At 33.2% G+C, this 16,543-nt stretch overlaps 3 protein-coding genes across 4 annotated transcripts; all 3 read left to right on the top strand.

Moving 5' to 3' along the window:
• Nucleotides 1-201: 201 nt before the first annotated feature.
• LOC127156527 (troponin I, slow skeletal muscle-like) lies at nucleotides 202-7,215 on the top strand. 2 transcript variants are annotated; one of them, XM_051099413.1, is made up of 9 exons: nucleotides 202-295; nucleotides 1,997-2,028; nucleotides 2,144-2,198; nucleotides 2,334-2,465; nucleotides 3,283-3,372; nucleotides 3,464-3,637; nucleotides 3,712-3,801; nucleotides 5,110-5,146; nucleotides 7,044-7,215. In XM_051099413.1, exons 2-7 carry the CDS (start codon nucleotides 2,018-2,020, stop codon nucleotides 3,796-3,798), a joined length of 549 nt encoding a protein of 182 aa, XP_050955370.1. In that variant the 5' UTR covers nucleotides 202-295; nucleotides 1,997-2,017; the 3' UTR covers nucleotides 3,799-3,801; nucleotides 5,110-5,146; nucleotides 7,044-7,215. The 2 variants fall into 2 exon arrangements, with proteins under 2 accessions (XP_050955370.1, XP_050955371.1); XM_051099414.1 differs by lacking the exon at nucleotides 5,110-5,146 and having other exon boundaries at nucleotides 203-295.
• A 733-nt stretch (nucleotides 7,216-7,948) lies between these two features.
• Nucleotides 7,949-10,877, top strand: tnni4b.3 (troponin I4b, tandem duplicate 3). The gene is made up of 7 exons (XM_051098977.1): nucleotides 7,949-7,962; nucleotides 8,071-8,074; nucleotides 8,163-8,243; nucleotides 8,365-8,496; nucleotides 8,562-8,651; nucleotides 8,739-8,912; nucleotides 10,045-10,877. The coding sequence occupies exons 1-7, from the start codon at nucleotides 7,949-7,951 to the stop codon at nucleotides 10,132-10,134; spliced, it is 585 nt and encodes a 194-aa protein (XP_050954934.1). The 3' UTR covers nucleotides 10,135-10,877.
• A 282-nt stretch (nucleotides 10,878-11,159) lies between these two features.
• On the top strand, nucleotides 11,160-16,343 carry bpgm (2,3-bisphosphoglycerate mutase). Its single transcript, XM_051099285.1, has 3 exons — nucleotides 11,160-11,266; nucleotides 12,252-12,874; nucleotides 14,172-16,343. Exons 2-3 carry the CDS (start codon nucleotides 12,274-12,276, stop codon nucleotides 14,348-14,350), a joined length of 780 nt encoding a protein of 259 aa, XP_050955242.1. The 5' UTR covers nucleotides 11,160-11,266; nucleotides 12,252-12,273; the 3' UTR covers nucleotides 14,351-16,343.
• The last annotated feature ends 200 nt before the right edge of the window (nucleotides 16,344-16,543 follow it).

The raw sequence follows: 16,543 nt of genomic DNA, 5'->3' as shown, positions 1-16,543 counted from the left end.
CAGTTAGCGTTATTTACTCTCAAACAGTCTCATATTCATTCATATTCATGTTATGATTGGCATCACCTTTAGACCTTTGAACTGGTCATCAGTATGGTTTTGGCCACACTGCCTAGCTGTCTCTGTGCAAATGAAAGTTTACTACGCTAGTTTACTGTGTGATCAGTAGAGTGGGGTCTATTTTAAGGGTCTATTTTAGACGTTCCCATGGGTGTTGAAACTATAAATCCAAGGATTTTCTTCCTTCCACGGTCAGCCTGTTTACTCACACTCCTGTCTTTTCTTCTTCTAGCAGGTATGTCTTTTTTTAGTGGTCATAAGAGTTTAACAGCTATTTGTTTGGTTAGTTTTGATGGCAAATGCATCAGTATTCAGTTGTTAAAAGGGGTTATAGATTATATTAGCTGTGATAGTAAAATATTTATTTATTATTTATTCAAAACTAGTAAGAAACTAGGCAGAGTTGCATTGTTATCTATTCAGCTGTCTCTCAAATTGGTGACAATCCTGGAAGATTTTCACCTATGCTAAAACTCACAGACGCTATGCACAGAACTCCTACCGCCGTGAGGAGGACTAATAGGTCAAATGGATGGATTAAAGAGTCTGATTACCATTGTCATTGACAAATTTGTGTTAATTTATGCATGATCTTTCAAAAATTGCATAAATTATACACATATTATATATGGAAAGCGGGTTTTGAGGGAGGTTTTTTTTTTTTTTGTGCTATTAAACTGTTTTCTGGATTTGTAACTCATTTATGCAAAAGTTGCATGACATTTAAATATTAGATATGGATAAATATGTTTGCATGTGGTAGTCAACTTATCATGCCTAATGCATCTGTAAAGTATTAGCTGTGACTTGTAATAGGACATCAAATGGTTCCAACATTCTCCTTGACTGACTTTATATTTAAAATAAAACTTTAATATTCCGTGTCAGATCACAACACCATAACAGACAACCATAGGATCAGTGTTGTTATTGTTAACTAAGACTTAAACTATTAAAAATTATTTTCAATAATAATAATATAAAGCTAAAATTAAAATAAAATTAATAAGATGCAAATATACACTACCAGTCAAAAGTTTTTGAACGGTAAGATTTTAAATATTTTTTTAAAGAAGCCTCTTCTGCTCACAAGCCTGCATTTATTTGATCCAAAGTACATTCTGAAATATTTTTACTATTTAAAATAACTGCTTTCTATTTGAATATATTTTAAAATGCAATTTATTCCTGTGATTTCAAAGCTGAATTTTTAGCATCATTACTCCAGTCACATGATGTGAGTCCAGTCATTCTAATATTTTGATTTGCTGCTCAAAAAACATGTATTAGTATTATTATGTTAAAAACAGCTGAGTAGAATTTTTTCAGGTTTCTTTGATGAATAGAAAGTTCAAAAGAACAGCATTTACCTGAAATAAAAAAAAATCTTTTGTAACATTATAATGTCTTTATCATCACTATTTAAAGCATCCTTGCTAAATAAAAGTATTATTTCTATAATTTATTTAAATATATATATATATATATATTAAATGTTGATGATAATAATAATAATAATAATAAAAAATGTTTCTTGAATAGAATTAGAATTAGAATAGAATTCTATGATTCTAAAAGAATGATTTCTGAATGATCATATGACACTAAAGACTGGAGTAATGATGCTGAAAATTCACCTTTGATCACAGGAATAAATTACATTTTAAAATATATTCAAATAGAAAACAGTTATTTTAAATATTAAATGTATTATAAAATTGTACTGTTTTTGCTGTATTTTAGATCAAATAAATGCAGGCTTGGTAAGCAGAAAATACTTATTTAAAACCATTACTAAAACTTAATATTAATTAAAAGTAGCTTACATAAATAACTCTAAAATGCTTGTTATCTTAAATATTCTCATTTGTTAGTTTCCTAATACGTGTTTCAGAGTAGAGATGACTTTTTAAAATCCAGTTATTTTATGTCACAGATAAGTGAGGAATACAGAAAGATGTCTGACGCGTGAGTATCTCCACCATCATTAATTATAACCAGCTGCTTATGAATTGTGGTATCTGTCATATGTCTCTATTAACATTCGCTTCTATTTATGCTCCACTGGGTGCTTCAACCAAAGCCCCCAAGCAAAGCCAAAACCCAAGATCACTTCAGCTCGCCGGCTGGGCTTGAAGGTGAGCGCCACCTGCTGATCACATACCCGATATACACACAGTTTGCTGGGTGCTGACATAGAGAGATTCTACACTGATAATAAAAATAATAATTTCTTGCTTTGATATGGCAACAATGGACCTGTCATCCTGAAGATAAGGCTGCTGAATACAGCACTGGAAATGTTGATGGTAGAGAAGCGGGATAAAGAAAATGAGAGGCAGCAAGTGCTCACTGAGAGAGTTCCTCCGCTCAAACTTTCCGGTCTGTCAGTACAGGAATTACAGGTACAATTAAATGATTTAAATCGATCATTGAACTCCATTTACAGAAGTTAAAAGAACAATAGAGAGGTTTGCACTTACGTCACGATTTGGTCAGTTACCCGGATGCGCGGCCATATTGGCGATACTCGGATGTAAACAACGGCATGGATTGCACAGTTAATGTACTACTGAATACGTTGTTCTGCTTATTTATGCTGTCTGAACCATGGGAAAAATGTGTGGAAGCTGCTAAATCTTATAGAGAAGCACTTAGTAAGCAGGAAAGGGCCCAATATTTTGACAAACTTAAGTTAATAGGTGGTAAAGATATGTACAAGCAGTATTAATTAAGATATTAGCCTAATATATTACCTACCTGACTGGAAATGATAAGAACAAACGTTGAAGAACAATGTTGACAATATTCTTGCCCTGGACATCCTGGTTCAGTTTGGCTAACCACAAACGCCTTTTGTTCCTCAGACAGTTTTTTGCACTCTTCACCTTGATATGTTATAACTTTTGGCAGTCTATATTACTCCAAACGTTTTTCTCGGTCTGACCAATTAGTACAGCCCAAAACATATAGAATAACTGATCATTTTTTAGCAGCAATAATTAGCAAAATATGTGAGTTTCATTCGGTTCAGTGGCATTGTTTACGTTCAGTGCCAACAATATGGTCAACTAATGACGTGTTGTGAAAACTCTATTGGTTAGCGTGTTTTAAATAATATATCACTTAAAGTTTTATTTGGTTTAAGTTTACTTTTTTATTATTTAATTAATTGTTAGCACTACTATCAACTATTTTGTTAAGATTCTGTTTTGTTTGCAGCAACTTTGCAAGGATTTACATCACAAGATCGACGTGATTGATGAGGAACGCTATGACATTGCCTTGAAGGTGGCCAAAAATGACAAAGAGGTATGAAAAACAGAGTACAGTTTTCTTTGATGAAGCTGTTGGCCTTGGCATCTTTCTGTTAAAGTGCAATATGTGGTCTGTGTTGATAAAGATACAGGAAATGAATCAGAAGATCTATGAGATCAAGAGCAAGCTGAAGAGGCCTAACCTGAGGAGAGTCAAACTGTCTGCTGAACACCTGCTAAGTGTCCTTCTGGGCTCCAAACACACACAGTCCATTGATTTCAAAGCTAACCTGAAGACAGTGAAGAAAGAAGAGGAGAAGGTAAGGCTAGATAAAATAATTCAAATAGACAGAAGTGCCAATATTGAAAAATGATCTGTATTTGCTTTCCACAGAAAGAAGAGGTGACTGACTGGCGTAAAAACGTAGAGGCCATGTCTGGAATGGAGGGCAGGAAGAAGCTGTTTGATGCTGGACAGTAAAAGGTAAATCCAGGGTTCCCACGGGTCCTAGAAATCCTTGAAAGTGTGAATCTGAAAAAAAACTTTAAAGGCCCTGGAAAGTTTTGAAAGTAAGCATACACAGATACAGGTCCATGAAAGTGCTTGAATTTATTTTGTGCAAGACGTTTTCTGGAAAAACTTCCCTATTATTTCCTCAGGTTCGCTAATGTGTTATTTCGCCAACACTTTGTGCCCTATGCATACTAGCTTGCTTTATTTACGTTAGTTAGGGTGACCATACGTTCTCATTTCCCCGGACATGTCCTCTTTTTGGACCTAAAATTGCATCCTGACAGGATTTCTTAATCACCCTGTCTTGACCCATGATCACTTAAATCTGATTCCTGCAGCTTGTGTTGGTTGCCAAATCAGGATTTTTTGGCATGGAATTGGGCTGATTTTAAACTGTTGTGAAGCGTTGATTTTCTCTCGTGGGTTAAATGTTTGAAATATTGCATACATTTCATTTGACTAAAATGTTTGTATTGAAAGATTTTGCATTTTACCTGTAATAAAATTGTGCAAAATGTTAAGTTTTGTGATGGCCACTGGTAGGAAGCCATTTAGATGTGATTATGATCAATCTGCACAAGGCTGATTGTAAAATATACATTTTAGGAATGGAAATGAAATATTTTGAGTTTTGAAAATATGGTCACCCTACATTACTTACGTGCATTTACGCGGTACATTAAGTGTTTCCTGCTTGAGGTACTTTGTGTTGTACATTGCCATGATATTCACACACGCACAAAACTACTACGATGACACCTCAATGTTTTACAGACACACCATGAAACATTGCAAAAACAGGCTGAATCCACTAAAACGTGATGCCTGGAAAATGCAAGTTTCAAGATGTTTGGCTCACCAAAGTAGATTACGAAGAATGGCTTGCCAGAGATCCAAAAAAGCATCACTTGGCCAGCTGCAGGGCCGAATATTTTTCAGTTTTATGCAAAACAAAAATATGACAAATAGAATATCAGATCTCTGTCATATGGCCAGAAAAATAGCAAATTTCGCATAATTGTTTTCGAAAAATGAAAACTTTGTCACTTGAAATGTTAAGTCCTTGAATTTGAGAGTATTGGACCTGGAAATTCCATGAAAGATCCTTGAATTTGAAGTTGACCAAGGTGTGGGAACCCTGTAAATATTGGCAGTCATAGAGGCCCTCAATATATATATTTTTTTTGGCATCATTTTGTTGGTTAGATCAAGTTGGTTAGATAGAAACTTGCAAAAACAACATAATATCTGAGCCAAATCTCTTTAAATGTTTTGCAGATGGCAGCAGTACCAAACCAAAGATGACATCAAAGATGTAATCTTTGTTTTTGCATTTCAGAAAATACATTTTCAAAATGTACAAAAAGCCTTGGGAATGTCTAATAATGCTTCACTGTAATGTATTTTCTTACTTTTAATTTTAGGGCTAGCCAATCAGCTTTACAGAATGCAAAGTAACACTTTACAATGAGGTCCCATTAGTTAACATTAGTTAATGCATTGACTAACATTAACTAACAATAAACAATAAAATTTTTTTTTTACAGTATTTATTTTTTTTTAGTTAATGTTAGCTACATTATCCATTAAATAATATAAACCAATACTTTTGATTAGTTTCTTTTATTTATACTTTTTATTTTAATAATGTATTAGTAAATGTTAAAATTAACATTAACTACAGTTTAAAAAATGCTGGGTTACATACAATCCAGTGCTGGGTGAAATATGGACAACCACAGCAACTGGGTTTTTTTTAACCCAGTAGTTGGGATACATCTTTAACTCCGTCTTCTGGGTAGTTTTATTTAACTCGACTATTGTTTAAAAACTACTAGGCCAATACCCTTGTTGGCAGCGTGCCGACATATGGAGCTATTGCACTTCGGGTGACTCGAGTTCAAATCCTACCTTGTGGACCTTTCCCGATCCTGTTCCCCTCTCTCTCCCACTTGCTTCCTGTCATATCTTCACTGTCTTATCAAGAAAAATGCAAAAAAACCCGGCTTCTTAAAATGAGCCCAAAATGGGTTGTAAATTAAAAATCAGACACATAATTACTAGAGGCATCACCAATAATTAAAAACTGAACATTGATTAATAAGCCATTTAAAAAAATGTTAGTATTTAATTATCATTTATTCAATTTATTAATAAATGTTAATTTATTGGTCATATTAATAAATGTAAATTTCCAACCTATTTTGGGTTAAATTTAAGCAAGAAATATACACTCTAAAAAATTCTGGGTTAAATACAACTCAAAATGTGCCCAAAATAGGTTGCGAATTAAAAATCAGACACAGAAGTACTAGAGCCATCAATAAAATGAGGTAATTATTAATAAGCAATTTAAAAAGTAACAAAGTTTATTTTTCAATTATTATTTTTTCAGCTTTTAAATAAATGTTAATTTATTGAACATATTAATAAATGTTATGTTCCAATCTATTATGGGTTAATTTTAAGCAAGAAATATGGTATTGTTTAAGCAATAGTTAAGTTAAATAAAAATACCCAGAAAATTGGGTTGAACATTTACCCCAACTTTAATCCAGCATTTTTTAAGAGCGTAAGATTAATAAATATGTAATTTTCTGTGTTAGTTCATGTTAACTAATATTAACAAGTGGAATTTTATTGTAAAGTGTTACCATGTGCATATATGTGACCCTGGACCACAAAACCAGTCATAAGGGTACATTTTTTGAAATTGAGATTTACACATCATCTGAAAGCTAAATAAATAAGCAATATTTAAAAGATACAACTATTTGAAAATCTGTAATCTGAGGGGGCAAAAAAAATCTAAATATTGAGAAAAATGCCATTAAAGTTGTCCACATGAAGTTCTCAGCAATGCATATTACTAATAAAAAATTAAGTTTCGATATATTTATGGTAGGAAATTTACAAAATATCTTCATGGAACATGATCTTTACTTTATATCCTAATGATTTTTGGCATAAAAGAAAAATCAATCATTTTGACCCATACAATGTATTTTTGGCTAATGCTACAAATATACCCGTACTACTTAAGACTGGTTTTGTGGTCCAGGGTCACACATATAATGTTTGCTAACCTATACTGAATGCTGGAAATAGAACCTAATGTAGCAGTAAATTAAAACAAGATATTTAAATCACTTGTAAAATGCATTATTTTAAATTAAAAGCGCTTAGTTCACATCTTGTCATTTTCAACACAGCTGCAGTTCTTCTTTTGCCCTACCGATGGCAGTCTACAACAACATATCAGGAAGAAGAAGAAACACTCAGCTTGTCAGCCATCTCTTCCTTTATGTTCAAGATTGCAGATGATTTCAGATCTGAATTAATTAAGGTTTTATGAAAATATTAAAATATCATTCAATATTCCAACACGCAATGTCTTCACAGATTTCTTTTGAATGGTATTTGATATTATTAACATTTTCTTGTAAAGAAATTAGACATGTGGCAATGATATTGTTCTTTTCCAAGATATGCAGTACAAACTGTATAACCAATAAAAAACAACAATGCCAAAAATAACACGCATACGTGAAACTTCATTCCAGTTCAGGTTAAATGAGATCAGGCAATGTGTTCACATATAGTCTCATTAAGGTTGGAGTATTGTTGGATTCACCCTTAGTCTAGAGAACATAAAGTACACTTGAGCACCATGTGCTCCGTCACTCTCCAGCCTGGGATGTGAAGCATTTGACAGTAATAATGGTGTGGACAGTAGTCTATTTTAGTGAGCCTCTCACGAGTGCATCAGAATCTATAAATCTGCAGTTTCTTCCCCGTGGCCAAAACAGTCATACTTCCATCATCTGAGAGGTAAGGAGCCTTAGGTTATAACAATAACAAGCTATTCATACGTATGAGATATCAGTTATTTGTGTAGCTTCTTACCTTACATCTCTTTCTTGACAATACAGCATTTAAAAACATTTGATATATGTACTGTAAATGCCTGTATGGCTACACTAAGCACTTTTGCTGTTTTTATAAAGTCTATTAAGGTTTTTTTTTTGTAATACTTCACTTGAACACAATTTTTATTTTTTTTTTTAAGAAATATTTTGTCATTTGAAAGTCTCTAGGAAAAAGCAAAGGCACTAAAATGTCTGAATCTGCGTAAGTATTTGTAAAACTTTTCATAAATATTACATTATTGAAATAATATATTATAAATGTTCATATATTAAACGTATGTGTTTATATTTCTGGGTCTATCTGTGTCAGTCCGGTGAGTAATTTACATTTAAAGCATTTAATAACATCTGACACATACTTTATGAATACAACTTTATAAAACACTGAAGCGTTTGTGATAGTCACACTGTTGTTTGTTTCATATTGGCTCTTTTCTTCAGAAAAAGCACAAGATTTCCGCATCTCGTCGGTTATTTTTAAAGGTTAGTTTGTATTTCTTGTATTTCTGAAATGAATTTGAATTACATTTGTTAAATTTGTAAACCTTGATCTAAATATGAATATTATATGGCAGTGCATCTATGTCATTTTAATGCATTGCAGACCAAAATACTAAAGAAGGCCAGCACACTGCTGGCAGAGGAGACGGAACAGAAAAAGATCGACAGAGAGCGGACGCTCAGTGAGAGAGTTCCTCCTCTCAAACTGTCAGGACTGTCTGTTCAGGATTTACAGGTTGCTATTCTTTCATCTTTTGTCTTCTTTTGAAACTTTTCTTTCTGACATTGCTCTGTTTACAGAATCTGTGCAAAGAGCTTCATCAAAAAATCGATGTTGTTGATGAGGAACGATATGACATTGAATCTAAAGTTGCCAAAAATGAAAAGGAGGTATATTTTGCTGCTTTAAAAAAGTCATTGTCGATTAATGAGTTGATGCATCCGTTTTAATGGTCTTGACTGATGCTTTTGTTATAGATTGCAGATTTAAACCACAAAATCTTTGAGCTGAAGGGTAAAATGAAGAGACCTGCACTGAAGAGAGTGAGGGTGTCTGCTGATGCCATGCTGGGAGCTCTGCTAGGTGCCAAACACAAGGAATCCATTGACTTCAAAGCTAACCTGAAGACAGTGAAGAAGGAGGAAGAAAAGGTAAGAATCAACACAAATGTTCAATATTAAATTAATTAAATAATATCTGCCAGGTTTTTTTTTTTTGGCTGTTTTTGTTTGTTTATTCAGTCAATAATTAATATAAAATGATGTATGCTTTTTTAAATTTATTATTTTATCATTTATTTCTTATTAGACGTGTATTACCTTTTTAAAGGAACAGTTCACCAAAAAATCTTTAAAAAGACTGAAAACGTCAGCGCCAATAGCCTTGTGGTTAGTGCGTCGACATACAGCGTAACTGCGCTCATGGCGACTCGAGTTCGATTCCCGTCTCGAGGTCCTTTGCTGATCCTACTCCCCTCTCTCCTCCCACTGCTTTCCTGTCATCTCTCCTACTGTCCTATCTAAAAAAAAAAAAAAAAAGAGGCTGAAAATATACTGACCCTCAGTCCATCTGAGATGTAGAAGAGTTTGTTATCACTTGCTCACCAATGGATCTTCTGAAGTGAATGGGTGCTATCAGAATGAGAGTCCAACCAGCTGATAAAATTACAAAAATCCACAAATAATCCACACAAATCCAGTCTATCAATTAACATTGTCATTATCATTGTGAAGCAAAAAGCTGCATGTTTGTAATACAAATTCAACGTTATGACGTTTTTAATGTCAAACCATTGCTTAAAATACGAGTCCTGAAAAAGTCAAAACAATCCAAAACAATTCTAAACAAATATCATATTCTCGTATTTTGTATTTTGACCAGAAGTGACCATTTAAATTTAAAACACCTCAGTGATGGATTTGTTTCCTACAAAAAGAGCATATTTTGCTTCACAAGACGTTCATTGATAGACTGTGGATTATTTATGGATTATTGTGATGTTTTTATCAGCTGTTTGGACTCTCATTCTGACGGCACCCATTCACTGCAGAGGTTCCGCTCATGAGCAAATGATGTAATGCAAAATTTCTCCAAATTTGTTCCAATAAAGAAACAAACTCTACAGCTTGGATGGCCTTAGGCGGTTTATTTTCAGCAATGTCTCACTTTTGATTGAACTACTCGTTTTATATGCTCTCTCTGTTGCTTAAGTAAACATGACATTGGGTTAAATACAAATAATAATGTTTTACTAAAACACACATTTACTTGTAATCCATGCAGAAAGAAGAAGTGACCGACTGGCGTAAAAATGTGGATGCTATGTCTGGCATGGAGGGCAGGAAGAAGATGTTTGCAGGACCAAATGCTTAATGAATTTTAATGAATATATTATATCTTAATTAGTGCTGTACAATGATTAATCGTGATTAATCGCGATTAATTGCATCCCAAAAAGCTTTTGTCTGTGTACTGTGTATATTTATTATGTATCTATAAATACACACACATGCATGGATATATTTAAGAAAAATATGTTTTTATATTACTGTAAATATATTTATATATAATATTAATTATATCAATAAAATTATATACATGTAAATACATGTGAATATTTTCTAAATATATACTGTATGTGTATTTATATATACATGATAAATATACACAGTACACACACACGTTAGCTAAACAAAAACTTTTATTTTGAATGTGATTAATCACAATTAATCGTTGCACAGCACTATCATGAATATTAATTTTAATGAATCTTAATGAAAATTTAAAATTAGTTATTCAAAAATGAAATCCACTGTGAACGCTTTTTAAACACACATATTTAACTGCTATTTAATTGTGCTTATGTGTTTTATTGCATAAACAGCTGGATGAATGAAAAACTGTATGAGAAATTCACAAAGCTGTGCTATTGTTATAATCACATTATCATGTATTTCAAATACTTAAACATTATGTGCTTTATGATACATATAAAACATTTATTTATATTAATATAGGCCTATGATTATTATATAATTGCATTTGTCATTATATAATAATGCTTATATTGTAATATTTATATGTGTTCAGTTGTGTGAATATTGAAGAACAATAAAGCTATCACTGTTTTCATCAGCAATTCCAAGTTTCCTCTCTGTTCGAGTTTTTTGGGTGCAAATATTACTCATATGATATGATAAATAACTATTAAAACTACCTGTAACTGGGCTTACCTGATAAATAAGATGAATACAGTTGTAATCTAGTGTAAAATTACTCCTCTCATTAACCTAAAAAGAAATGGAACTGACGTTATCAACTTCAAAATAACGGCCGTTCCAATTCGCCACTGTACGATTAGACACGCCTACTTGTGGAGAACACGCAGCTGATTGGCTAAAAGAAGTGTCACTCAAGCAAACCGATTCGCGTTTGTTGATGCTGCGCTGATAGTTCCTGTTGTAGAGCTGCAGCTACTCTGAGCTGGGCGGTTTCTAATCTGAAGGTGAGCACGTAGCAATTCATAGTCATTTTCAGTGAGCATATCTAATGTTATCTTCACTTAAATGTAAAATTAATCGATACAGATAAGGATGTTTTGCGCGAACACGGTACGATTCATTATGACATGCTAACAGGCTAGTTCAGTTGTGGTATATGCAATAACATTACAGAACAACTGTTATTCAATAATACAGTAGGTTGACACGTCGCTTCTTTTTAGTTTCACGTCAATATTTAGATAACGTTACTTGTGAATGCGATATTTTTCCTATTTTAGCGTTTGAAAATGAGAGTTGGTCAGAGCTGGTCAGACGTTTGTTAAATTAGCGTTGACATTTAGTTCATGACCCTTAACCTTTTAGTTCTAATTTACAGTTTGCTTATATATATACACATAATGTTGGTAATATCTTAAATATATAGTTGAATTTTGCAGATATGCAATAATAAAGTTCACAATTTGTGATTATATAACAATCAAGCAGTTGAAATATTTGCTATATGTGACCCTGGACCAAAAAAAAACAATCTTAAGGGTCATTTTTTTAAAATTGAGATGTATACATCATCTGAAAGCTGAATAAATAACTTTCCATTGATGTGTGGTTTGTAAAATCTGGAATCTGAGGGTGCAAATAAATCAAAACATTGAGAAAATCGCCTTTAAAGTTGTCCAAATGAAGTTCTTAGCAATGCATATTACTAAGTTTTGATATATTTACAGTAGGAAATTTACAAAATATCATCATGAAACATGATCTTTACTTAATATCCTAATGTTTTTTGGCATAAAAGAAAAATCGATTATTTTCACCTATACAGTGTATTGTTGGCTATTGCTACAAATATACCCATGCTGCTTATGACTGGTTTTGTGGTCCAGGGTCACATTTGTTGTCTGTTCGTTGAATTTAGGTTATGAGGTTAGACTGGTTTTGTGGTCCAGGGTCACATATAGCGTATATCTGCATATGCATCTCTTCCAGGCGTCCGTCCCACTTTTTCTTGATGTCCAAATACAAACTCTTCCTTCTCCGACATGGGGAAGGCGCGTGGAACAAGGAGAACCGCTTCTGCAGCTGGGTTGACCAGAAACTGAGTGAGAACGGAGTGGTTGAAGCCCAAGAATGTGGCAGGCTCCTGAAAGAGCAGGGGTACCAATTTGACCGGGTTTTTACCTCCATACTGAGCCGTTCCATCCAGACGGCCTGGTTGGTCCTGGAGGCCATGGGACAAGAGTGGGTCCCAGTCACCAAATCCTGGAGGATAAACGAGCGGCATTACGGTGCCCTGATCAGCCTCAATCGGGCCGAGATGGCGTTGAACCATGGCGAGGAACAGGTTAAACTATGGAGGCGTAGCTATGACATCACACCACCCCCAATTACTGAGTCACATCCCTATTATGCTGAAATTTACAATGATCGACGATATAGTACGTGTGATGTTCCGAAAGAGGAACTGCCTAAAGCGGAAAGTCTAAAGGAAGTGTTAGACAGACTTCTTCCTTACTGGAATGATGTCATTGTACCGGTGATCAAAAGTGGGCAAACGGTCCTCATCTCTGCACATGGCAACAGCTGCAGGGCTTTGCTTAAACATTTGGAAGGTAAAATATATGAATTGTTTTTCATTTTCAGTTAAAATTCTGTCATCATTTACTCACCTTCATGTCGTTTGTTGCTATTTTCTCTTTTTTTTTTTTTCTTTTTTTTTTTTTGGTCCATACAGTGAAAGTCAGTGTGCTCCAGTGTTGTTCTGAACCCCACTGACTTTTATTTTGTGAATAAACAGTGTTTAAACATTCTTCAAAATATCTTCTTTTACTTCAAAACTACACTACCAGTCAAAAGTAAGATTGAACAGTAAGATTTTTAATGTTTTTTAAGCCTGTATTTATTTCAACCAAAGCACAGCAAAAACAGTGCAATTTTGAAATACTTTTAATATTTATAATAATGGTTTTCTATTTTAATGTATTTTAAAATGTAATTTATTCCTGCGATCAAAGCAAAATTTTCAGCATCATTACTCCAGTCTTCAGTGTCGCATGATCCTTCAGAAATCATTCTAATATACTGATTTGTAGAATATGCTAATTTATAGAAATTAATACTTTTATTTTGCAAGGATGCTTTAAATTGATCAAAAGTGATGATAAAGGCATTTATAAGGTTACAATAGATTTGCATTTCAGATAAATGCTGTTCTTCTATTCATAAAATAAACCTGAAAATATTCTACTTAGCTGTTTTCAACATAATAATACTACTACTAATTTTTTTTTGAGCAGCAAATCAGAATATTAGAATGATGTCTAAAGGATCATGTGACAAAGTAATGATGCTAAAAATTCAGCTTTGAAATCACAGGAAAAAACCCAATTTTAAAATATATTCATAAACAGTTATTTAAATACTAGTAAAATGTTTCAAAAGTTACAAATTTGAATTTTTTATAAATGCAGGCTTGGTGAGCAGAGGCGACTTCTTTAAAAAAAAGAACATCTTACTGTCTCAAATCTTACTGTTCAAAAACTTTTGACTGGTAGTGTATGTTATATAATCCTTCTAAAGGTTACATGGTTACTACTGACTATAACCCTTGACCTTCAAGCACTTGGAAGGGTCAAATGTGACAGTGAAGACATGTATAATGTTACAAAAGTTCACTATTTTAAGATTAATGCTCAAGATAAAAAAGTATCATGTTTCCACAAAAATATTAAGCAGCACAGCTATTTTCAACATTGATAATAATAAGAAATGTTTCTTTAGCAGGAAATCAGTATATTATAATGATTTCTGAAGGATCGTGTGACTCAGAACCGGAGTAATGACTCAGCTTTGTGTCACAAAAATGCATTCCATTTTCTAATTACACACTCTTGCTATCTTTCTCAACAGGCATATCAGAAACAGACATTGTGAATGTAACGTTGCCCACAGGAGTACCAGTCTTGCTGGAGCTGGATGAAGATCTTCGACCGGTCAAGCCCCGTCAGCTTCTGGGCGACCAGGCCAAAATTGAGGCAGCCATCAAAAAGGTGGAGGATCAAGGGAAGGTTAATGCACAAAACAAATAAGGAAATGTCACAATCATTCAGATAGGAACTGTTTAGTCAGAAAGATTATTAATCATTTAGTACTGTATGTCACAAAGCATCTGGTAGAGACAGTTTGGGTGTGCCTGAGGTAGACTGGTTTCTGGTTGTAGTGGTATTTTAGGAATCGTGTAGAGTTATATAAGTCAATGTTTTGAATTCAAGCACTGGTTACTGATCCAAAATGCTGACTTGGCACATGTATTTTGTCATAGCAAGGTCTGCAGACCAAATAATGAAATCGTAACGATATAACATTATTTAAAATGAATATTTAGTAATGTGCATAATTTTTTTTTAGCTCTTGCTTGTTTTTTCCAATGGATTTTAGGCCACGGAAAACCAGTGGTGCCTTCCTTTGGGTAAAAAATAGGATCAATCAGTTGTTTTCTGATAGTGTTATTACTAAAGGTCAACAAATTCTTTTAACAGTTTCTATATTTAAAAACTATATACTGTATACTACCAATCAAAAGTTTGAGGTCAGTATGAAAATATCACGTAAGCTCACCAAGCCTGATCAAAAATACAGTAAAAACAGTAAGATTGTGAAAATGTTGTTTTCTTTATTGCAAAATGTAATTTTAGTGTCACGTGATCCTTCAGAAATCATTTTGATTATCTGATTTGTTGCTTAAGAAATATTTATAGTTATCAGTCTTAAAAAAAAAAAAAACTTTTGTGAAAGCCATGATACATTTTATTCTTTGATAAATAGAAAGTTTAAAAGAACCACATTTATTTGAAGTAAAAAAAAAATTGTAACAATATAAAAGTCTTTACTGTCACTTTTGATCAATTTAATTTTTTTGCTGAAAAAAGATGTCACATGACCCGCGGTGCGCTTGTGGCATAAATAATTCTTACAGCCACTTTCTATTTTGTGAAGCTCAGCAATCTTGTTCTGCACATCAGAACTATGTTCTTTGGTTTTACTCCTTGTGATAGACACTTAAGGGAATTTGGCCTTTGTGTTCCTCATATTTAAAATCCTGTGCAACAGGAAGTCATGGCTGGACAATTTCATTCTCCTAGCTCCACCCTGGTGTGCTAAAAAAATGTAAATATGAATGGGAATATATTTCAGAGATGTTTTACTCATAAGATTTTTAGGGGTGCCAATAATTGTGACCAATGTGAGCTAGAGAAAAACATTTATTTCATAATGAGATTCCCACACTTCAATGAAAGGAATGGAATTTTGTGAATTTTAAAGGTTCATGTTTACCAAGGGTGCCAATATTTGTGAAGGGCACTGTATATATATATATATGTATATTACTGACCTTAAACTTCTGAACGGTAGTGTATAGGGATTAATCCAACTGGAATGGAATCATTCCAAAAATAATTAATAGTAAAAACAAGCATATTATTCACTCCACTGTCTAGACTTTCCAAGGCTCAGATCTTAATGAATTTGTATTCATATTCCCCAAATTCATATTCTTAACTTCAAATTCTTACTCCAGACTTCAGTGGATGTCTGAACGATAACTATAAATTATTTAAAATATTTTGTGTTACATGGCACTGTTAGCGTATTTTATAAAGTATTTTAAAACAATTATTTAAAAAGGGATATTTTGTTTTTATCTAATGTATTTATTAACGGAGATATGAAGAATATATGTGTTAAGACTAAGCTATATTGAGTTTTATCATGCACTGCCACACACAACTCACGCTAGCTCTTTTGTATCTCATTCTTTTCTCCACCAACGTTTACCAACTCAGTGGCAAAGAAAAACCAGTCTTACTGGTGAACTTACAGAACATAGTTGTGGTTTTGATTGTCTGTGATACCTCTCATTGTTTTACTGTATTTAATGTTGCTCAACACTGTACTCTATTGGTACAGAAATGTTATATGTATATTGTTTTTTTTTTTTGTTATAATGGCCATAGTGGCTTTCACTGTTACATGTCTATATGTTCTACCCCTGTTTATTATTCAACTATGGCACATTATAGCTTACCTAAGGTGCTTTCACTCTTTTTTCGCCACCCAGAAGCACTGGTCTGCTGGGCTGAGCACATCCTTGAAGCATTTTCCTGAAAGAATAATATATAAAATAAAGATTACATATATAAAAGTGTTAATGTGTATTAAATGATGTGTGGGAAAAAGGGGAAAAACACCTATTAACCAGAAGGAGGTGCTACAGTGTTTTC

Source organism: Labeo rohita, chromosome 25, assembly GCF_022985175.1.
Source record: "Labeo rohita strain BAU-BD-2019 chromosome 25, IGBB_LRoh.1.0, whole genome shotgun sequence".
NCBI classification, from domain to species: Eukaryota; Metazoa; Chordata; class Actinopteri; order Cypriniformes; family Cyprinidae; genus Labeo; species Labeo rohita.
The sequence above is the reverse complement of the archived record's forward strand: the minus strand, read 5'-3'. Positions and strand labels throughout refer to the sequence as shown.

Bases quoted from the DNA above. Each gene is read 5' to 3' on its own strand.
- bpgm (XM_051099285.1), top strand. From the start codon at position 12,274: ATGTCCAAATACAAACTCTTCCTTCTCCGACATGGGGAAGGCGCGTGG. The intron at 12,875-14,171 runs GTAAAATATATG...CTTTCTCAACAG, and splicing joins TTTGCTTAAACATTTGGAAG to GCATATCAGAAACAGACATT.
- tnni4b.3 (XM_051098977.1), top strand. The intron at 8,244-8,364 runs GTTAGTTTGTAT...AATGCATTGCAG, and splicing joins CTCGTCGGTTATTTTTAAAG to ACCAAAATACTAAAGAAGGC. The intron at 8,497-8,561 runs GTTGCTATTCTT...CTCTGTTTACAG, and splicing joins TGTCTGTTCAGGATTTACAG to AATCTGTGCAAAGAGCTTCA.
- LOC127156527 (XM_051099413.1), top strand. The intron at 3,373-3,463 runs GTATGAAAAACA...GTGTTGATAAAG, and splicing joins TGGCCAAAAATGACAAAGAG to ATACAGGAAATGAATCAGAA. The intron at 3,638-3,711 runs GTAAGGCTAGAT...TGCTTTCCACAG, and splicing joins TGAAGAAAGAAGAGGAGAAG to AAAGAAGAGGTGACTGACTG.